The 22,507-nt window shown below is 67.9% G+C and overlaps 1 protein-coding gene across 5 annotated transcripts in view; it reads right to left on the bottom strand.

The window, feature by feature from the left end:
- Positions 1-331: 331 nt before the first annotated feature.
- SSBP4 (single stranded DNA binding protein 4) overlaps positions 332-22,507 on the bottom strand; it is a 47,707-nt gene continuing 25,531 nt past the window's right edge. Inside the window, exons 5-18 of one of the 5 annotated variants that reach the window (XM_039515854.1) lie at positions 12,599-12,688; positions 9,458-9,541; positions 8,745-8,804; positions 7,360-7,429; positions 6,082-6,152; positions 5,303-5,370; positions 4,657-4,702; positions 3,811-3,846; positions 3,539-3,593; positions 3,282-3,322; positions 2,474-2,525; positions 1,945-1,973; positions 1,628-1,729; positions 332-1,377 (exon numbers count right to left, since the gene is read on the bottom strand). In XM_039515854.1, the coding sequence (XP_039371788.1) occupies positions 1,348-1,377; positions 1,628-1,729; positions 1,945-1,973; positions 2,474-2,525; positions 3,282-3,322; positions 3,539-3,593; positions 3,811-3,846; positions 4,657-4,702; positions 5,303-5,370; positions 6,082-6,152; positions 7,360-7,429; positions 8,745-8,804; positions 9,458-9,541; positions 12,599-12,688 (834 nt within the window). In that variant the 3' untranslated portion in view covers positions 332-1,347. Of the gene's footprint in view, positions 1,378-1,627; positions 1,730-1,944; positions 1,974-2,473; positions 2,553-3,251; positions 3,323-3,538; positions 3,594-3,810; positions 3,847-4,656; positions 4,703-5,302; positions 5,371-6,081; positions 6,153-7,359; positions 7,430-8,744; positions 8,805-9,457; positions 9,542-12,598; positions 12,689-22,507 lie in introns of all 5 variants that reach the window. The other 4 variants (XM_039515853.1, XM_039515858.1, XM_039515857.1 and 1 more) reach the window with 4 other exon arrangements.

Genomic DNA, 22,507 nt, shown 5'->3' with positions numbered 1-22,507 from the left:
TCACAGTGGCTGAGCAAACAGACTGGGCTAGTGTGGGGGTTCCCTATTTCCTAGCGGCTCTGCGGGGCGTTTCCAGCTGTGGAACAGTGGGTGGGCGCAGAGGGCTGGGGGCAGCAGGTCTCCTGGGTGAGCTGAGAGCAAGCACCTGGGGGTGCAATTTCCTCTGCCATGGGGGTGCTCACAGGAGGGGAGGGGTGGGTTACGGGGCACCAGGAGGGGGCTGAGGCATCTTTGCTTAGCTGGCAGCCATGGGAGGGGAGGGCTCTGCCAGGCCTCCCCAGTGCCACCAGAAGCAGGGGCAGGGCCTGAGGAGCGGTGGGGCTTCAGGCATGGCTATCAGGGCAGCATGGGCAGAAAGGGAGGGGTACAGGGTGCGGGGCACCCCTCACCTTGGCAAATATCTCAGGAGAAGCTGAGGGAAGTGGCATAACTACACTGGGTGGGGATTAGCCCAGAGCTCCTGCTGCTGGCTGGAGGGGTAGATTGCTGGGTGGGGCAGGGGGCTGCAGGCATCCCCCTCCCCCCAGCTGCTTAGACCTGCAGGGTCTGCCCCATGGGTCCACAGCAGGCTCTGGTGTGGCCAGGGCCCTGGAAGGAGTGAGGGGGGGGATCCCTGGAAGCTGAAGAGCAGGGGCGGGGTGAGTGGGTGTGTGTGGTTTGGGGGGGAAGCCCATGATAAATTAAACCCTGCACAGCAAAACAAACCCTTAAATAAATACCCCCCTCCCCCCACCCTGCTGTGTGGGGCTGGGCAGAGCTGGGGGCAGGGCTGCCAGCCGTGGTCTATAGCCCCTGCCGGGGTGGGGGCAGCAGGGCAGTGTCGCAGCAAACCCAGCCCCTGGCCCCCCCTGGTGGGAGCTCAGCCCCAGCCTCCTTCTGCCCCACCTCTGCTGCGCGGCTGGGAAGGAGGCTGCCTGGGGCTGGACCCCTCCCCCCACTCCCAGCAGTGTGCTGGCTCCCAGCCCCCCAGGGTGCTGCCGGATGCAGCCACAGCTCTGTCCTGCCCCCTTCTCTCCCCCTGCCCCCCCAATACAGTCAGCAGGTTCCACCCCCCCACGTGCCTAGGAACAGCATCTTGCCTGGCACAAGCAGCCCCCCCCCACCGTGTACCCCACAGCACCAGTCCAACAGGGCCCAGGGTCTGGCGGTTTGCTCCTCTGCCTGGCGCAGGGGGGAGGGGGAGCTGTGTGCCAATAGAGCACGGGGGCGGGGGGGGGGAGCTGTGCCCCAGGTGGAGGGGGACAGGGGGGTGCTGGCAGGAGGGCAGGCGGCCAGTTCCTGCGGGTGTTTTAAATAGTTTAGAACCGCGGGGGCGTCTGGCTCTCTGCGCCGGGACGTCCGAGCCGATCACACGCTCATTGTCATGCTGGGCGAGTACTAGAGAGACGGGAGACACCAGAGCGTTAGCAGGCGGGGGAGGCCGCGCTGGGGGCAGGGCAGGGCAGGGGAGCCGGGCAGCGCACACCTCGGGGAGGCTCCTCCAGCGCAGGGCCCCCACCATCGGTCCAACCGTGCCAGGCTTGTTCTTCCAGGGGGCGGCCGATGCCTTGCAGCTGCCCCGCCCGCCCCGGGAGCCCCGCCCGCCCCGCCCTCTCCGCCTGCCCGGCGGGCCCGCCCCGGCCCTTACACTGTCACTTTGGAAGGGGTTTAAGAAGGTGCCGCCCATCTCGCCGTCATCCCGTGGGGTCCCGGGCGGGTTACTCAGCCCGGCCAAGTTACTCGGTGAGCTCTGCAGGGGCACAGGAAAGCCCGGGTTAGTGGGGGGGCCTGCTGCCCCCTGGCCCCAGGGGTGAAAGGCCGACAGCTCCCAGCAGCGCTGGGTGGGGCCCGTGTGCAGTCACCCCCCTGCGCCCAGGGAGATACACAGACCCCCACTCTGGGAGGGGTTCAGCCCAGGGGAACCCCCCATAGGGAGCGGGTGGAAGTGGGGCACTGTGCTCTCACCTTTGGCAGCCCGTCCATGTCGCCAGAGCCTGGAAGGACAAGCAGCTCCTGTTAGCCATGCCCAATACCAGGTAACGGTGCCCCCCACACCCGCTGCCCCACCTCCCAGGGAGCCCAGGCCATGGGGCAGTGTCAGCCCTACTCAGCGGAAGGGTTCCTGCCCTCACCCCCCCAACATAGGTAAGGCCTTTGTGACCGCTCTGCCTCAGTTTCCCCCTGCACCAGCGGAAGTGATGCTCATGTGGTGGGGGAGGCGCTGACACGAGCAGCCTCCTGGGGGCGCTGCTGGCCCATAGGCCACCGGCGGCTGCAGGGCTAGGGGCTGAGCGCATGGGCCAGAACCACAGAGCTCGCAGCCTGGCACACCAGGGAGAGCGCCAAGGGAGAGGAAGGGCCCCACCCACACTCAGTCAGGGCACAGCCACGCCCAGGATCCAGGCTGGGGGGGGAGGGGGGCTCAGGCGTCCTGCTGTCCCTCCGCTCGTGCGGGCAGCGCAGGCCCCAGCGGGCGAGAGGCCGTGCTACCCACCTAAGGATCCGTTCATGTGATGGGGCTCCATGGCGTTCATGCCTCCCATGGGCCCATCGGGGCCAGGCCCCATGGGGAACTGCAAGGGAAAGGGAGCGCGTTAGTGCTGGAGCCCGGGGGGGCCAGGGCTCCGTGCACGAGCTGATGGGAGTGGAGGGGAAATGGGCGCAGGGCCTCAGGGACGTGCCCAGCATTGCTCTGGCCCCCGGTACCCGCTGGGGCTGCCCGGAGCGCTCACAGCGCTGCACCGAACCCCCCGGCACCGCAGGGTGGCCACCCAGCCATGCCAAAGGCCACCACCCGCCCAGCAGAGCCCTCCTTGTCCCCGCACAACACCCCGCACACCCAAGGGCAGCAGGGACGGAGAGGGGGGGGCCTCGGCGGAGCCGTGGGAAGGGGGAGCCCGGGGCTGAGCTGGCGGGGGGGTCCGTGGGGCGGGGGGGGGAGGCACCGGTGGAGCCGTGGGAAGGGGGAGCCCGGGGCTGAGCTGGCGGGGGTCCGTGGGGCGGGAGGCACCGGTGGAGCCGTGGGAAGGGGGAGCCTGGGGCTGGGCTGGCGGGGTCCGTGGGGCGGGAGCCGGGGCTGGGCTGGCGGGGTCCGTGGGGCGGGGGCACCGGCGGAGCTGTAGGACGGGGGAGCCCAGGGTGGGGGCTGAGGGGCACTGGCAGAGCATCCCTGGCTGGGGGTTGCTCTCTGCGCCTGTGGCTGGGTCCCCGTCACCACTTCTGGGCTGTGGGGTGGGGCACGGCCTGGGCGGGGCGGGGGGGGGGGGACTCACGTTCGGCCGGGCCCCGGCGGGCCCCAGGGGGTTCATCATGGTGTACATGTTCTCACTGGAGTTGGTGGAGTCTGTGGGGTGCAGAGCGGAGTCAGTGCTGCAGCCCCACGGCGCACGAGGGGGGGGCACTGCGCAGCCACCACGCGCTCACCGGGGCTCACTGGCCCTGCCGCCCCGCCCCCCCCCCCCCCAGCGAGAGGCACAGACGTGTCGCTGCTTTTCCCTTCCCGGCTGGGCAATGCCCCCCCCCAGCCCCCCCCCCTCCCCGCACCATGCGGATACGTCACCTCCTGGGCTGGGCAGGATGGGGGTTCCGGGGGGGCCGCCGCCGCCGGGAGGCCCCTGTGGGAGAAGAGCAAAAGGCACAGGAGCCGTTAGAGCCTTGGCCCCGGCACAGAGCCAGCCCGGGCCCCGGGGACAATCCCCCCCCCCCAGGGCCCGGGGACAATCTGCCCCAAGGGGCAGGGGCTGCGTGCTGGGGGGCAGGGGGTGCTCAGCACGGTGCTGCGGGGCAGAGCACCCCCCTGCCCCCCCCCCCGATTGCGGCTGCGGCACTCACCACGTAGCTCCCGGGTGACGAGGAGGAGTACGCGATCTGTGGGGGGATGAGAGGGGACGAGTCAGCACCGAGCGCACGGGGAGTGGCTCTGGCCATGCGCCCCCCCGGGCATCATGCCCAAGCCCGTGACCCCCCCCCGTGCGTCGTGCCCAGCCCCATGCCCCCATGCATTGTGCCCCCCATGCCCCCATGCATTGTGCCCGGCGCGCCCCATCCTCCTGTGCGTCGTGCCTGGCCACGCGCACCCCCCCCGCATTGTGCCCAGCCCCATGCCCCGCTGTGTGTCATGCCCAACTCCGTGCCCCCCGTGCATTGTGCCCGTCTGCACCCCCCCCGTGCATTGTGCCTGGCCCCATGCGTCCTGCCTGGCCCGTGCCCCGTACATCGTGCCCGCTGTGCGTCGTGCCCGCCGTGCCCGCTGTGCGTCGTGCCCGGCCCGTGCCCCCGTGCATTGTGCCCAGCCGCGCACCCCGTGCATTGTGCCTGGCCCCATGCGTCCTGCCTGGCCCCGTGCCCCCGTACATCATGCCCGCTGTGCGTCGTGCCCGCCCCGTGCCCCCTGTACATCGTGCCCCGCTGTGCGTCGTGCCCGGCCCCGTGCCCCCGTGCATTGTGCCCAGCCGCGCACCCCGTGCATTGTGCCTGGCCCCATGCGTCCTGCCTGGCCCCGTGCCCCACCCCGTACATCGTGCCCCGCTGTGCGTCCTGCCTGGCCCGTGCCCCCCGTGCATCGTGCCCGCTGTGCGTCGTGCCCGGCCCCGTGCCCCCCGTGCATTATGCCCCCCGTGAGTTGTGCCTGGCCTCCACCGTGCATTGCCCCATGCCCCGCCCCACCCCGGGACTCACGGAGTTGGTGTTGGGGTTTGGCCACGGCGCTCGCCCTCCTGGGCCCCTGAAACACAAACAGGCGTGAGGCTGGCACTTCCCCAGGGTCCCTGCACCCCGCCCCCGCTGCACGCACCCTGTCCTGCGAGGGGGGGGGGGGCGCCCCTGCACTGGGATCCAAGGTCGCTGGGGGTGGGGCAGGGTGGCACGGGCAGCTGGGACACTTGGATGGTTTGTGGGGGCGCCCAGTTTCCCCACCAGCCATGGACTCCCCCAGACTGGCCCAGACAGCCATCCCCCCGAAACCTGTCCCCAGATCTGTGTGTCTGTCCGGGGTATCTGATGGTGCTGGGACAGCCTGGACTCCTGCCAATTGCTCAGGCTCTGCTGGGTGGGATGGGGTGGGGGGCAGTGCTGGGCCAGGGGGCACTGCCAGGAGCGAGGCTGCAGGCCCCAGACCACGGCCAGGAGCAGACGGGCGGCATCCTGCTGGGCTGAGAGCTCTGCCCAGTGCCGGGGAGCCCCATCTGTAGCATCGGGTGCGGGGCCAGGCCCCCAGTGGCCCCCGGCCCATCCTGCAGGCGCTGGGCTGGCTCTGTGCCCCTCCTTGGGGGTCCTGGGGGGCAGGGAGGTGTGGCTGGGGCACGGGGGGGGAGAGGGGCCTTACATGTTCATGGGGGGCATGCCAGGGCCGCCCAGCGAGTTGGGCGGGGGCCGCATCCCGCTGCCGTAGTTCTGCAAGAGAGGAGCAGGAGCGAGCTGAGCGTGTGGCGGGGGAGACGGGCCCAACCGCTGAGGGGCTGCATTAGCCCAGTCATACAGAACCCAGGCGTCCTGGCTCCAGCCCCTCCCCCGACACCCACTCCCCTCCCAGAGCCAGAGTGAGAACCCAGGAGTCCTGGCTCCAGCCCCTCCCCCCACACCCACTCCCCTCCCAGAGCCAGAGAGAGAACCCAGGCGTCCTGGCTCCAGCCTCTCCCCCCACACACACTCCCCTCCCAGAGCCAGAGAGAGAACCCAGGCGTCCTTGCTCCAGCCTCTCCCCCCCACACACACTCCCCTCCCAGAGCCAGAGTGAGAACCCAGGCGTCCTGGCTCCAGCCCCTCCATCCACACCCACTCCCCTCCCAGAGCCAGAGTGAGAACCCAGGAGTCCTGGCTCCAGCCCCTCACCCCACACCCACTCCCCTCCCAGAGCCAGAGTGAGAACCCAGGCGTCCTGGCTCCAGCCCCTCCATCCACACCCACTCCCCTCCCAGAGCCAGAGTGAGAACCCAGGCGTCCTGGCTCCCAGACCTGTGCCCATGCTGCCCCATCTCCTCCCCTCCCCTCCCCTCTGGGATGTTGCTGTGGGTCCACCAGCAGTTCCCAGCGCTCCTGGATCACAGCGCTGCACAGCAGGGCTGGGCCAGGACCCCAGATAAAAGGCACCCGGGAGACACCCACCTGAGGGGCCATCCCCGCCATGCCTCGCGGGGGGTTCATCCGCTGCATCGGGCCCCCCATATTCGGATGCCCTGTGCAAAGGGAGAGGGGAAGGTGAACAAGGCAGCAGGGCACAAATGCCCCTGAACCCCAACTTCTGGGGCATGGCTCCCTGAACCCCCCAACTCCCCACTCCCAGAGCTCTGCTCCTCTGACCTCCCTCAACCCCCCACTTCCGGGGCATGGCTCCCTGAACCCCCCAACCCCCACTCCCAGAGCTCTGCTCCTCTGACCTCCCTCAACCCCCCACTTCCGGGGCATGGCTCCCTGAACCCCCCAACCCCCACTCCCAGAGCTCTGCTCCTCTCACCTCCTCACCCCCCACTTCCGGGGCATGGCTCCCTGAACCCCCCACCCCCCACTCCCAGAGCTCTGCTCCTCTCACCTCCCTCCACCCCCCACTTCTGGGGCATGGCTCCCTGAACCCCCCAACCCCCACTCCCAGAGCTCTGCTCCTCACACCACCCTCAACCCCCCCCGTCCGGGGCCTGGCTCCCGGAACCCCACCCCCACTCCCAGAGCTCTGCTCCTCTCACCTCCCTCAACCCCCCACTTCCGGGGCATGGCTCCCTGAACCCCCAACCCCACTCCCAGAGCTCTGCTCCTCTCACCTCCTCAACCCCCACTTCCGGGCATGGCTCCTGAACCCCCAACCCCACTCCCAGAGCTCTGCTCCTCTCACCTCCCTCAACCCCCCACTTCTGGGGCATGGCTCCCTGAACCCCCCAACCCCCACTCCCAGAGCTCTGCTCCTCTCACCTCCCTCAACCCCCCACTTCCGGGGCATGGCTCCCTGAACCCCCCAACTCCCCACTCCCAGAGCTCTGCTCCCCCGACCTCCCTCAACCCCACTTCTGCCCCCCCATGGGGCTCTGCTCCCCCCATGGAGTCCCCAGCACTGAGAGGGGACGCCCAATGAGGGGTCATAATCCCAAGGTGCCCTCCCAGCGCAAGGCCTCATCCTTCCCCACAGAGACTGGGGGGGCTGCTCCTGGGCTAGGCTGTGAGGGGCTTCCGCTCCCCTCCTGGGGGCTCCTGTCTCTTCGCAGAGAAGGGTCCCCCCTTGGGGGAGGGGCTGCTCCCAGCCAGGGCCCTGGTCTCCTCCCTGGTGGCTGACCCACTCACGTCCCGCTGGTGCCCCAGAGCTGGGGGCCCACAGGGCCTGAGATGGCTGGGGAGAGGGGGGCGCAGACCGGAGACCCCGTGGCGGGGAGGGGCCCCGCGGGCAGCACGACTCACCCTGCGATCTCGTGCTGGGGTCCATGCTGTTCGGCAGCAGCGGCTGGGAACCCGGGACCCCCACGGGCGGCTGCAGGAACAGAAGGGCCATGAGCCTGGAGCTGCAGCCATCAGAAGGGAAAGGCATGGACCGGGCCCCCCGGGGAAGGAGCACCCCCACCTCCCAGGGAAATGGCACAGACCGAACCCCGCTCTACCCCGGGGGAGGAGCACAGAGCGACCCCCTCTCACTCCACCCCAGGGAAGGAGCACAGAGCGACCCCCTCTCACGCCACCCCAGGGAAGGAGCACAGACCGACCCCCCCCCTCCACCCTGGGGAAGGAGCACAGACTGACCCCCCCCTCACTCCACCCCGGGGGAGGAGCACAGACCGACCCCCCCCCGCACTCCACCCCGGGGGAGGAGCACAGACCGACCCCCCCCTCACTCCACCCCGGGGGAGGAGCACAGACCGACCCCCCCCTCACTCCACCCTGGGGAAGGAGCACAGACCGACCCCCCCCTCCACCCCGGGGGAGGAGCACAGACCGACCCCCCCTCACTCCACCCGGGAAAGGGCACAGACTGACCCCCTCTCACTCCACCCCGGTGGAGGAGCACAGACTGACCCCCCCTCACTCCACCCTGGGTAAGGAGCACAGACCGATCCCCCCCTCACTCCCCCCCGGGGGGGGAGCACAGACCGACCCCCCCCCTCCACCCCGGGGGAGGAGCACAGACCGACCCCCCTCACTCCACCCTGGGGAAGGAGCACAGACCGACCCCCACTCCACCCGGGGGAGGAGCACAGACCGACCCCCTCCACCCCGGGAGGAGCACAGACCGACCCCCCCCTCACTCCACCCTGGGGAAGGAGCACAGACCGACCCCCCCTCACTCCACCCTGGGGGAGGAGCACAGACCGACCCCCCCTCACTCCACCCGGGGGAAGGAGCACAGACTGACCCCCTCACTCCACCCTGGGGGGGGAGCACAGACTGACACCCCCTCACTCCACCCCGGGGGAGGAGCACAGACTGACCCCCCCCAACTCCACCCTGGGGGAGGAGCACAGACCGAACCCCCCGCACTCCACCCTGGGGGTGGAGCACAGACTGACCCCCTCCACCCCTGGGAGGAGCACAGACTGACCCCAACTCCACCCTGGGGGAGGAGCACAGACCGACCCCCCCTCACTCCACCCTGGGGGAGGAGCACAGATCGACCCCCCCCTCCACCCCGGGGGAGGAGCACAGACCGACCCCCCCCCTCCACCCCGGGGGAGGAGCACTGACAGACCCCCCCTCACTCCACCCCGGGGGAGGAGCACAGACCGACCCCCCCCCTCCACCCCGGGGGAGGAGCACTGACAGACCCCAGCTCTCAGGGCCCCGGGGCGTCTCACCTGGTTCGGCATGCGGAGCGAGGGCCGGGGGCCGCCGGGGTAGCGAGGGGACATGAAAGGCTGCAAGACACAGAGCAGGGGGGCAGGTGAGAGCACATCTCCAGAGCCCAGCCAGGGCAGGGCACGAGAACGGAGCCCCCAGGGCTAGTGCTGGGCTTGCTGGGGCAGGGAGGCCTGAGCTGCTCAGGGGGGTCTAACCACAAGCAGTGATGTGTGGCCCGGCTAGCGGCTGCAAGGCAGGAACCCAGGTGTCCAGGCCCAGCCAGACCAGATGCACCCAGCATTCCCCATCCCGCAGCCCTGGGTAAGCGAGAGGCTTGGTGCCCGCAGGGGACGGGGCAGGGCACATGGGACGTGGGGCTCACTGCCCGGCCTGGGCCAGGCTGAGCCTGTGCTCGGGAATGGGTGGAGGGGCCTGAAAATCGGAGTCTGCGCTGGGCTGTGTGGCTGCGTGGAGCGGGGTGCAGACGGGGGGCTGGGGTACACCTGGGGTCTCCAAGGGTCTGTGGCAATGTCCGCCCATCCTCCAGGCCGCAGGGGCCCACAGAGCCTCAGCTGAGTGACCCCACGCAGAGGGGGTGAGTATGCAGGAAGCGGGGGGCAGCGTGGCTTGTGGGGGGGATGCGCACACTGGGTTCTCAAGGCTTCCTCCCCTCCTCCCTAGGCCCAGCCTGCTGGGGGGCGGTGGGCCGGCTCGCCCCAGACGGCCTTACCTGGCTGTGGGGCCCCAGCATGGGGGCGGCGGGGTTGTGGGGTGGAGGCTGTGCGTGCGGTGATGGCTGAGAGCCCGGAGGTCCCTTCAAGAGAAACAAACCACAGAGCGTCACAGGAAGGAGAGGCTGGGCCGAGCCCCCGTCACCCCTCGCCTGCTCCTAGGCCCTGCTGGTGGGTCCCTCCCCTTGGGGCCTGCCAACCAGAGACACCCCCCCAATGTACCTGAGCTCCCCGCTCACCTCTGCCTGCCTGCTGCCCTGAGCCAGGACACGGGGCCATTGCCCTCCCATGCTGAGCCCCAGCCATCGCCCCGGGTGGGGGGACATGCCGGGGGAGGTGGAGTCTGGAACATGTGGGGTGCCTGGCATGGGGGGGGCAGCCCAGGACCCGGGCACTGGGAGTGGGTGTCTCCAGCTGCCATCGGAGACGCTGGTGCCCCAGCGCTGCGGAGCGGGGCAGAGGTGAGGGGAAGCCCCGGGCACCAGTCAGCCTGATGGCCTCATGCCGGTCCCCACGTCTACCTGCAGGTGGCAGCAATGCCCGTTTCACCAGCGAGTGTGCGTCACCCCCCCCCCGACACCCCTCCACAAACGGGGGGCTCTGCATGCCGGGCGTGGCTGGGCAGGGGCAGCTGCAGAGCAATGGGGGGGCACTCGTTCCCAGGAGTGAGGGGCAGGAGAAAAGCTCCAGCTGGCAGAGCTGAATGTTGGTAGCGCCAGGCGACTCCTGGGGCCGTGGGCACCCGTCTGCGTTCCCAGGAGACTGTCCCTGAAGGGGAAGGTGCAGTTACCCCAGGGCTCCTAGCATGCTGCCCGCCTGACTCCCACCCCATGGGGAGGGGAGGTGCTGTGGGCTGCCCCCAGATCCTGCCCGGCACAGACTCAAAGCGGAGCCAGTGCCCAGCCGGAGCAGGCCAGGGGTTCATGCCTGGGCAGCGTGGCACAGGCTGCACAGTGGCTCCGTGCAGGGCAGGGGGAGTGTCATTGAGATAAGGCTTCGGGCTCCAGCCACAAAAGCCCCTCGCCCTCCCGGACGTCACTGCTACCCTGGCCCTTAGAGCCTCTCCCGCCTCCGCCCGCCTCCCCGAAGTCCCCAGCATGTCGCCGACAGCCAGCGCATCGGTGCTGGGTGCCCGCAGCCACGGATCTGCAGAGGGGCCCATGTCCCCCCCGGGCGCTGTGACCCGACTCTGAGCACAGGGCAGGCGCATGAGGAATCGGGCTCCCGTCTCCTCCTCGGGGTGGCGGTGCCGGGACAGGCATGAGGACGCGGCGGAGCCTGCGAGCCCATCCCCGCACGGCAGCGCCGCTGGCCCGTATTTAACACTCAGCCTCCCAGGGCTCCCGGCCTAATGGGGAACATATGGCGTCGGCAGCGCTGCAATATTGAGCCGGCTCCCGCCGGGCGGGCTCAGCCAATCCGTGGGCGCCGTGCGGGGCTAAATGATGCAATTAATAAAATCATTTTCTATCCAGCTAAGGAGATAACGACTTGGCACAGCAGTGCCTCCTGTTCAGCACCGGCAGTGCCCCGGCAGGCTGGCAGGGGACAGCCAAGGAGGCACGTGGCTGGCTCGACACTAGGGGGCAGCGTCTCCCCACACATCCCTTCCCATCCACCCCCCCCCCATGGCTCTCGGCTGCCAGAGCTGCACAGCGAAGCCGGTTGGGCCCAGAGGGTCTGAGCCCAGAGCAGAGCAGCTGCCAACGCCGACGCCCGCAGCAATGCCCACACCCCGACCCCCGGCTGCACCTGCACCACTCCGTGCAACCCCCCTCGTGCACACCCCAGGTACCCTCCCCATGCACACACACACCCTCCCCATGCACACGCACTCCTGCACACTTCCCAGGTGCACACACCGACCCTGAGCACCCCCCACTGTGCACATACACTCCTGCATGCACGCCCCCTGCGCACATGCATTTCTGCACACACACCCCAGGCACCCTCCCCCTGCACACACTGACCCTGTGCAACCACCCTCGTGCACACACACTCCTGCACACACACCCTCCCCGTGCCCACACTAAGCCTGTGCGCCCCCCCTGTGCACATGCACTCCTGCACACACACACCCCAGGCACCCTCCCTGTGCATACACCGACCGTGTGCAACCACACTCATGCACACGCACTCCTGCACACACCCTCCCCGTGCACACACTGACCCTGTGCGCCCCCGTGCACACGCACTCCTGCACACACACCCTCCCCATGCACACGCACTCCTGCACACACCCCAGGCACCCTCACCATGCACACACTGACCCTGTGCACCTCCCAGCTGCGCCTTCCTCTGTGCCCACGGCATCAGCTCCCCTCCCCGGCTCCACCTCCTCTGCCCACCATGTCTCTAGCAGCTCCACCAGCCTGGCCAGAACCCGCCTGGCCTCCATCTCAGGGGGCGGGTGAGTCTGAAGCCGACCGTGTGTCCTGACAGTGCCCAGAGCATGTGCCAGCCCCACATGCAGCACCTTGGGCTGGGCCCCCTGGAAGCTGCAGCTGGGCACACAGCTCTGATTGCCAGGTGCACAGGCCACGTCCACTGCACCGCAGGGGCCACCCATTCCTACGCACGGGGGGCGCTGGCCACAGAGCAGCAGGACCCTTGTCCCTCAGCACTAGTTCACACCCCTCTGGGTGGCCAGGCAGCTCCAGACTGGAGGCCCAGCAGCCAGGCTTAGGACCCCTCCGCAGCGCGGTGGCTGCTCCTGAACCGCAGCAGGGAAGAGGGAGGGGGGCTGCTGCTTTTGACTCTCCCATCACCCCCTCAACTCCCTGCAAGGCAGCAGGGCCCCCGTGGGAACAGGCAGCCCTCGGGAGCAGCAGGCTCTGACTGGAGGTGCCCGGCAGAGAGACAGTGGTGCCAGCTATGCCCCAGCACTGCAGTGACCCAGCAGAGTCCGCAGCAGCAGGGCCAGGGCAGAGCTGGCAAGGAGCCCCACGGGGTCCCCCTTGGCAGGGCAGAGCTGTGGAGGGCCGGCTGGGTCTCAGAGGGCAGCGCGCTGGCTCCCTGGGGTGACTGGGGCTGCAGGACTGCCCACCCCTGGGCGTTCGCCTGCTCCCCACGGCGCACCACGAGGCCGCAATGCCCAACAGCGCCACGCAATCAGCCAGCCGCGCAGTGGGGCAGGGTACCTGAAAGAAACCGGGTGGCATGGGTCCTCCTGGCATGCCATCGTTCGGGGGCATGTTCCCCATCACGGGGCTGGGGGCCGCCGCGGCGCTCTGTGGAGAAAGGGCAAAGGTCATCCCAAGGGGTCACATGCTGTCCAAGGCTGGGGAGGGGAGTCTGGGACGGTGGGAGTCAGCCTGCCCGCCCCCCCCGGGATCATGCAGTGCCCTGCGCTGCCCAGCCCCGCTCCTAGCCCAGAAAGGGGGGCAGCCGCCAGGTAACTGCAGTGAGGGGTCAGAAGCCCAGCAGGGAGAGGCCTCTCCAGGTGGGACAGAGTATTGGGGGCCCCTCCAATCCCCCAGGCATGCTCCTCCCTCAGCGCCCCACGTGTGCTCCCCACTCCCCATGGCTGTGCTGAGCCCCTCCCCCACTCCCTGGCGCTGGTTTGGGCTGGTGCTCATAGGGGAGCGGTTTAATTTGGGGCTTGGGGGGAGCCTCCTCACACATGCTCCCTCTGTTACCCCCCGGAGGCTGTGCTGCTGAACATGCGCTGTGCCCCCCCAGCTCTCCCCCCCTCACTGCCCAGACAGACCCCCACAGCTGGCTGGCCAGGGACAGAACACCTCCCCCAGGGCCCAGGTGGCAACCTGGCCTTGTGAGTACGGCCCAGTCCAGGGAGCCAGGACTCCTGGGTTCTATTCCTGCCACTGCCCCTTGGTGAGTCACTGCCCCTCCTGGCACCTCCCCTGTCCATGAGTGTGAGCTCTGGGCCGATGCCCACAGACGCTGCTGAGAGACGTGTGCTCTGCCCTGGCGGACCCTGAGGCCAATCTTAGCCCTGTGAGGGATCCTGCCCCTGCCATGGGTCCATCCCTCACCCCAGTGGGGTTCCGCTCCCAGCAGGGAGGGAATTCACCCTGCTGGGGGCAAGGGGCTATCAGGAGGCAGATGTGCTGAGCCATCAGCAGGGTGGCCACAGGCCTGGCCCCTCAGCAGGATGGCTTGGTTTTGAACAGCTGGGCTGTCAACCAGGCAAAGGAATGACCAGTGTGCCAGGGAAGGGCTGGGAGCTGTCAGTGTGTGGGCTGGGCATGGGGGTGGCACAGTGCCAGGGTGGCCAGGACCCCGGAGCCAATGCCTCTCTCCTAGGGCGCAGGAGCTCTCGGCACCTGACAGTGCTGCCTGTCTTGGCCAGAGACGCTAACTCCTGCGTGGATACAGCCGGTGCCAGCCATGCCCAAGGGCAGCACCCCCTCCTGGGGACAACGGGGAGCTCAGCTTCCTTGGGGCAACAACACTCAGGCCAGCCCCTGTGGCCTCACAAGCAGGGAGGAGCCGGGTGTTTGGCCTCTGCCCCTGCCCCCAGCAGCTCGGAGGCGGTGGGCACCCTGCTGGGGTCTCAGTGGAGCTGCCAGGAACAGAGGGCTGGGAATGTGTCCCTGCCCATAGCCCAGCCAGCCTAGACGCCTGCCACACCCAGCCGAGGTGCCAGACCCTCGGGGGACACCCCTCCTCCCCAGCCTGCTGCCCCCAGGCACTCGCGAGGCTCAGGGCCGCCACCAGCAAACAAACGCAATTAGGCTCAGCCCGGCGCCCGCTCGTTACCGCAGCTGCTGATTACCCCTCGGCTCCGGTCACCACGGTCCCCGTGTGTTAATTACGGCCCGTGCCCCAGGTCAGCTCCCCTGACTGCCCTCATTACAGGTGGCACCAGGGGCGCTGGCCCCGGCACGTCCGACAGTCAAGGCAGCTGGGGCCACGCTCATGGCCAACGTGCAGCTAATTGGATGAAATTAATGGCACTAATTAGCGAGGCATCAGGACAGGGGAACAAACCATCACTCAAGGCTGGGTGGAGCTGGCCCAGGGGGTCCCCACCCAGCACAGCCCACAGCAGGGGGCTATCCCAGCTCCCTGCCAATGCCCCTCAGTCCTGACCCGCAGCCGCTCTGCTCTGCCAACTCAGCTCACTCCCCAGCAGGAGGGCGGGTGCAATCTCCTTAACTGCCTGGGGGCTGTGGGAACAGGTGGGGGGCTCCCAGCAGCCGCTTTCTGCTCCAAGATCCCCCCCACCTGCCCCCACCATGCACCAGGAGCAGATGCCCTTAGTAGAGACAAAGGGAGCTCCAGACTAAGCACCCCCCTCCCAGGCCACACCTGGCCAGCAACCTCCCTAGTCTGCAATGGGGCAGCGCAGCCCATGGACACTATGGGGCCCAGCAGGCCGTGCCCGGCCAGAGAGCGAGCGTCTCCTTGCTCCCAGGCCGTTCAGCAGGACACATCTCAGTACGAGTGAGACAGAAATACATGGAGAATCCAGCCAAAGCTGCCCCCACCCCCAAGTGCAGCCCCCCTCGACAGAGCCCCCACCCCTGCCCGGGGAGTCAGAGCCAGGCCACCTGTGGGGCGGGACGCTGCAGGCTTGGGCTGGGCTGTGGGCAGGCCCACGTGGGTGTGCTGTGTGCAGGGGGGCACACCGGGCCCCGCCGCCCGCGTCCGTCCGAGGGGAGCTATTAAAGCGAAGGAATGCGCTGGCTTTCCGGCTCGGCCCCTCGCTGCTCTGCCACAAATGGTTTCAATTTGAAAGGGAGGCGGCTGCTTTCTGCACCTCCATGGCCATGCTGGGGAAGGGGCCTGCGTAGGGGCTGGGGGGCCCAGAGGCCCTGCTCCATGGGGCTGGCTGAGACACTGCCAAATCCAGGGCCCCGTGCAATCTCCCCTCCTCCTGATCCTGTCGTCTCCTGCCCCCTGCGCTGGGACCAGCCCCCTCCATCAGCCCGGGGATCTCCCTTCAGTAAGGCCCCCTCCCCATCCCATCTCTTGCCTGGACAGGGCCTGCCCCTGACCCCTAGCTGGCCCTACCACGGCCTGGCAGACCCCCCCTTCGCTCCTGGGGACACAGCCCAGGCGGGGAGGGATGGGTCAGACGGAGTGGGTGACACCTGGGCACAGTGCACAGAGGCAGCGTCTCTGCCCACACGGACGGTGGGAAGGAGCTGAGCAGCCTGACTCTCCTGCCTGGCACCTGGGGGCCAGCATCCCCCTGCACAGCGGCTGTGAACATCCTGGAATCTCAACAGCAGCATCTGTGCCCACTTGGCCCCGGGGCAGACGGTGGGGCCAGGGCCCCTGGTAACTGGTCCTCTGGACAGGACAGACAGACGGAGCAGCAGTGAGGGACGCACACAGGCTGCCCTGCTCTGGAACAAAGCGTGTCCAGCTGTGGTGAAAGGAGCCGGGGCTGGCCCAGTAGCGAGCAGGACGGGCACACTTGTTACCAGCGCCAGAAACAGCCAGGCCACAGAGCCCAGATGCCCTGTCCCCTCCCAGGACCCCGTTAGAGCCAGGTTGGGCACACTGGCCGGCCCTGCTCTGAGGGATCAGTCTAGCCATCCCCAGAGCACACCTGCTCTCTCCCCCACAGCCCTTTGAGCATGACTCACCCAAGGCCAGGGTCCCCCCCAGCTGCCAAGCCCTGGGGGAGGCTGCAGCTGTGGCTCATAGATTCATAAACTCTAGGACTGGCAGGGACCTCGAGAGGTCATCGAGTCCAGTCCCCTGCCCTCATGGCAGGACCAAATACTGTCTAGACCATCCCTGATAGACATTGATCTAACCTACTCTTAAATATCTCCAGGGATGGAGATTCCACAACCTCCCTAGGCAGTTTATTCCAGTGTTTAACCACCCTGACAGTTAGGAACTTTTTCCTAATGTCCAACCTAAACCTCCCTTCTAGATGAGACACAATATATTGATCCCCGCAAAATCGATCGCTACCCGCCGATTCGGCGGGTAGTCTGGACGTACCCTCAGTCTTCTCTTTTCCAAACTAACGGCGTCTGGCCCTCACCCTTGCATCAGGCTGGCTCCCCTCCCTCCCGATCCACGGCCCTTTCACAGCTCAGAGCGTGGCTGCACAGAGCGGTGATCCCCTGCGGGGCACCCTGGGGGGGCTGGCGCAGGGTGTTAGCATCTGCCTGTCTCGCTGCTGAGCCTGGCAGGCCCCTGCGCCCCACATGCATTACACCCCCCACAGCAGACCCATCACGTACTGGTTCGGGAATGACCAGCCCTGGAGACACCCAGCTGTGGGGAATTTCAGCTACCTCCTGCCGCCCGCTGCAGACAGAGGGCTGGGCAACCGGGGAGAGAACACGGGACATCTGGTCCCACAGGCCAGCTGGGCTCCAGGGCTCAGCAAGCGACCAGACCAGCCGCATGGCAAGCCAAGGGTTAATACTCGCCCCCCCTCCACCTTCCCCCCAGGTGATTAACAGAGTCAGGGGCCTCACCACCCTCCAGGAAAGATGATTTGGTTCTAAGCAAGACTGGCTGGGGGTGATGAGGGAGATTCAGTGGGACCCGGGGCCTTTCTCCTCTAGGGGTGCCAGCCCCATGGCAGGGGACTGGCTGGCTTGGGGGGGGGGGAATGGGGCCCGGGGCCTTTCCCCTCTAGGAGTGCCAGCCCCGTGGCAGGGGACTGGCTGGCTGGGGGGGGGGGAAATGGGGCCTCTCCCCTCTAGCCATTGCCAATTTGGATCCAGAACAGATCAATAGCCCCCCAAACCCATTCCCTTCTGAACGCGGATGGACTCACCGGAGCTGGTATCCTCTGATGCCTTGCGGTAGGGCCCTTCCAGACTAGGGGGTGGCTCCACACTGCTGCCCCTGGTACCCGCTATGGGGAAGACGCGTCCCCAGGGCTGTCAACGCAAGCCCAGGCCTCGCAGTGCCAGGCCACCCGCCCCCGTGCTGGCTGTATTTATCGTGGGAAGCCCTTGCTGAGCATATGGGGGGAGGGGGCCCGTTAGCTGCCCCCCTGCTCCCCCAGGCTGCACCCTCTCGCTGGGCACAGACAGTGATCGCAGCCCCGTGCCCACCGGCTGCTTGACACACAGTCCCTGTCTCTTTCCACAGGCGCCACGTGCCAATGCCTGCCCGAGGGGCCCGACCCTCCACGCCCAGCACATTCAACCCTGGGTGCCCCACAGGGACCCACCCTGAGTGCTGTATATGGGAACAGGACACACCACCCCATGGAGCACGGGCCTCCTGTTGCTGGCTCATGCCCCATACCCAAACCCCCATGCCCTGGCTTGCCCAGCCCCCTGCCAGAACACGCTGGCCAGAGGCATCGTGACATCACAGGCGGGTGTCACTCCCAGGGATGTCACAACGGCCCAGCTGGAGGACTCTGCCCGGCCTCGGAGAGTATCTGGGTATTTCTACCCATCTGCTCGTGGGCATCGCCCTGCCATCCGCAGCAGCAGAGCCGCCCGTTCAGGGAGGCGCTCCGGGATCGGGCTGGCTAGCGCTGGGCAGCTCTGTGTGTGCACCCTCCAGCCCCTCGCATGGCGTGTGCTCCGCTACCCCCACCTGACAGAGCCCAGCGGCTCCACTCAGGAGCCCGTGACTCATTTACATGAAATATGACTAATCCCTTCCGTGACAGATGTCACCAATTGAGCAAGCGGGCGCTGCACACAGCCGGGCTTGCCTGGAAACACTCCCTCCATCACGCTTCAATGGAGAGGCGACGCCGGCCGCCTGCCCGCCCGGGCACGGCCCCACAGCTCAGCAGCCCCGGGGCTGGCCAGCTGCAGGCTCTGCAGCGCAGGGCTCCTGGCGGGGGAGGGGTGGGGGCACCATGCCCACGTGGTCCTGTCGGGCAGCCCCCTCCCCGCTGGGTCTGCAGGGATCCAGGCTGTGCTGCGCCTGCCGGCGAGCGCTGGCATGGACGGCAGAGATAAGGAGGCTGTGTGGGCGGGTGGGTTTCTCATTCACTAACTCCCTGCCAAGTGACGACATGCGACACAATCACAACTGGGACAGGAATAGACTGGCAGCTGCACCCCGCCCCCATGCAGAGCCAGCGCCCGGCTCCTTCACTCCTTGCCGGCTGAACCCCCACCCCTGCCGTGTGTCACGACAGGGCTGGCGCAGGCTGGGGGGCAGAGCACCAAGACTCAGGGCAAACCAAACACGGGGTTTCTCTTTCCATGCTGTTTGCAGTGGGGGGGGGGGAAGCTGGTGGCAGTTTCTGGGCGCCGCTGTGATGGCCGGGTGGTGCCAGGCGCTTTCTCAGATGCATCTGCTGCCAACCTGCAGCCCGGAGAGCCGAGGCCCCTGCCTTCACGGTGCTCCAGCCCCGGAGCCAGGCCCTGTGGGACTCCCAGCCAGCCAGCCCCCCACACAGAGCCCCACGCCATCCACTCCCACCAGACGCTGTGGGGCATGACAGGATTCTAGGAGGCAGCAGCAGCCCCAGCGGGGACATGTTACCCAGGGCACAGCACTGGGCAATCTGCATCCCTGAGTCAGCATCACGGGTCATGCCCACCCTCTCCCCCATGAAGTCACACAGGTCATAGGCAGCAGGAAGCCCCCACCCTGCCAGGCCCCGGGGCCCAGATGCCCTGTCCCTGTGGGCCAGGGGCTCTGCTCCAGGGGGAGCGAGCGAGGGAGCGCTAGGGCCCTGCAGCTGGCCGGGCAGACAAGGCTATGGCCCCCCGCCTCATTTATCAGCTGCAGGATCAGAGCAGGCTGGGCCCAGCTGAACTCACTTTACAGCCATGCACAAATCATTTGCAAGACAATGGAGAGTCTGTGCAGGCAGCCAAAACCAACAGCGCCGGAGGCGAGGCAGCCGAGCGGCACCCCATGAAACTGGCCTCCCCAACGCCAGCCGCGCAAATCCCCCCCCCTCGCCATTCCACCCGCACTCGTTAACCCCCTCACCGCCTAGCCACCTGCACCCGCCTCGCACAGCCCTTTGTCTGGGGCTGGCCACAGCCCGGCCCCGCTTCGCCCCAACAGGCACCCCCCACCCCCCCCCCGCCACAGGGCTGGCTCCCGGCCCCTCCCAGGCCTGGCAGGCTGCCAAAAAACCCCATGACGCACACCCCAATTCCAGGCCTCCCCAAGGGCCCCCCATCACCAGCCAGCTCCCGTCTCCCCTCGGGGTTCCCCGCATCGCTGCAGCTGCTCTCCTCACCGCAGCTCGGGGCACGCAGGCATGTTATCGCAGGGGCACTGGTAAGCGCAGGGCTGGTAGGGTCAGGGTGTTGGGCTGGGCAGCGGGCACCCTGGCACAGCAGGGTTGCTAGCCTATGTCTCCTTGAGAGCACTGGGGCGACTCAAGAGAGCCAGCGCTAGGAGGGAGCTGGCACCCCTGCCCCCAGCTTGGGCAGAGCTCTGGTGCCCCAGGGACCATGCCACTGCAGGCCAGGCCCAGAGCCCCAGAGATGCCAGGGCAGTGCCGGGAGCAGGGGAGGAGCCGTCATAGGGAGGGGGAGGCTAGCTGTGGCCAGCAGAACGGCCGGGAGAGCTGCTGGCGCTGGGGCTTGCTCCCAGCTGTGGTCTTGAGTCCGTCCCCCAGACGGTACAGACTGGGACCTGGCGTTCCAATCCTGCCAGCATCCCCCTGGCCACCAACAGCTGCCCACGGCCCTGCAGCAGGGTGAGGGGTGCCAGCTGGACAGACCCCAGCTGGCATCTGTCAGGGCCCAAGGTGGGCAGGACACAAGGGCACGCCCTGGGCAGCGGGAAAGCCCACGTGGGGGCAGGGGACGAGGCCCATCAGGGCGGTGAGTCCTGAGGATGCCTGGCGTCAGCCCGGAGAGGGTTAAAGCTGGAGGTGTCAGTGCAGCGGAGCAGCGTCTGCAGCAGGGTCGCTAGGAGCTGCCGGTAGAACTCATGGGGTCCAGGAGATTCAGGGCCTGGGGCGCTCAGGGCGGGAACAAGGAAGGAGTTGGAGGAGCAACGCAGGCGCCCAGCGTCCTGGCTGCTTGGCAGGGCCCAGGGGTGTGTGTGACAGAGCAGGGCAAGCGCCCCAACAGAGGAGGCACCCGAGGGAACCTGGCACCACAGGTTGGAAGCCCCCTTGAGCCCTCCATGCCGGCGCCAGGCCCCACGTGCCCCCTGAGCAGGGTGTGGTGAGTTGGGACATGGCTGGTTCTGGTCAGCCCAGAAGAAGGGGTCAGGCCAGCCCCCCCAATCTGAGCTCCTGGGGACATCACCCAGCCCAGCTCCATGGGGCAGTGGGCATGGGCTCTGGGGCCATCCCACACCGGCTGGCCGGGCGCTGCCGCAGAGGCAGTGATGAGAAAGGAGGGTGAGGGGCTGCCTGGGGCTGGGGGAGTGGGGCTGGGGACCCCCCCCCAGCACTGTCAATCACAGCCCCGCTCCAGGCCTGGAGATGCAAAGCAGGTGTTGCTATGGCAACAGGTTGGGGAGTCTGCATCAAGGTCACGAAAAACAGGGAGAGAAACGAGAGGGGAGGGGGCGTGCGGGGGAGGGGAAGGAGGGGGTGCTGGGAGAGGCAAGAGAAGGGCAGGATGGGAGGTGGTGTGGGGGAGGGGAGAGAATCCATGGCAGGGGGGGCACACCAAAGTTGTGGGGGGAGAAGCTGCCAGGGCCTCGAGCCACGCCCAGTGTGGGGCCACAGGAGTGCGAGAGACAGCAGCTGGGGGCTCCCAAGGACCCATCACCCGCCCTCTGCACCGACTGTCCCAGCAACACCTCCTCCTGCCCCCTACACCTGCCCTGCCCCCAGCCTGCCTCCAACCCCCCACCGGCTCTTTCACTTGGCACGCGCTGGTGCCAGGCTCTGCCATGGGATAGCCAGGGGCTGGGGGTACCACACCCAGAGGGGTGTGCAGGGTAGCAGGGCCTGGATCCCAGGGGCGTTCCCAGGAAGAGCTGTGGCCAGGGAGCACAGGCACCAGCCCATTGCAGCCAGCGGCGCCAGGAGGCTGCCATGACGGGCACTACAGGGGGACACAGGCATTAACAGAGAATAAAGAGTGGGGGGAGGGACTGCCTGGAGCCTGCAGGCAGCCCGTGAGCTCCCCAGGGGTGCAGGATCCCCCCCACCCTCTGCCCTGCTCTGACACCACCCACTGTGGCAGGGAGAGGGGCAGAGACTTGCTGTCTCCATCTCCCCCTGGGAAGAAGCACAAATACCTTAAGTAGCTACTGAGGCCCGTAACCATGTACAGGGAGGGAGCGGCACAGCCACGTGGGGCAGGGGAGCATGTTTGTGTGTATACATGCGTGTGCCCTTAGCATGAGAATCCTCCCCCACCTCCCTGATGCCCACCCCCAAGGGGGCTGCGTTGTTCAGGGATCACGAAAGCAGAGGGGCCGGGGGTATGAGCATGCAGCACCCCCATGTCCTCCCCAGTCTCCAGGGGACAGGCTGCCAGCACAGCGCTCTCCACTCCTGACCCAGCTGTGTCTGTCAGGGTCCTGGAGTGCCCCTCCCTGGAGGGGCTCAGCCCCTGCCGATGCCCTGTGTCCTCGCCCCCAGGGTACTGCCCCCTGCCTCCACACTGCCCAGCAGGCCACGGCACCCCACCCAGCACTGGACCCTCCCCGGCTCTGAGCGAAGGTGTCAGTGCCCGGCCAGCCAAGGTGGGGTGGCAGGGGAGTGCGGCGAGCACTACGGGCGGTCGTCACGCACGCCGCAAATGCCAGCCCAGCGGGGAGGGGGGCAGATAACACAGCGCCTCCCTCACTGCCCCTCAGACAATCCCTCCCCAGCCAGGGCCCTGTCCCCACACGCACACTCAGACACCCCCCCCACTCTGGCGCCTGCGGTCCAGACACTCAAGTCCAGCAGAGCGGCTGCTGCCCGCTCCCCGTGGTGGGGCTGCCCGGCTTTGCCCCAGCTGTCACGGGGCAGTTTCTCCGCTGTCTGCACAGCACCAGCAGGGGGCAGCGCGCTGCAGAGAACCATCCGCCATTAGGGTTGGATGGGCAGCCCCAGGGTTTGGCTGGTGGCCAAGATGGGCAGTTGGTCCCCGGGCCCCCCCAGCTCAGACAGCAGGGTGCTGCCCAGGGTGTGCAAGTCCTAAGCCGCACGCACGTGGTCCTGCCCATGGTACGTGGGGGGCTGTCAGCACACCCTCCCCGTGGCACGACACCAA

This window comes from Mauremys reevesii, linkage group 26 (genome assembly GCF_016161935.1).
Source record: "Mauremys reevesii isolate NIE-2019 linkage group 26, ASM1616193v1, whole genome shotgun sequence".
NCBI classification, from domain to species: Eukaryota; Metazoa; Chordata; order Testudines; family Geoemydidae; genus Mauremys; species Mauremys reevesii.
The sequence above is the reverse complement of the archived record's forward strand: the minus strand, read 5'-3'. Positions and strand labels throughout refer to the sequence as shown.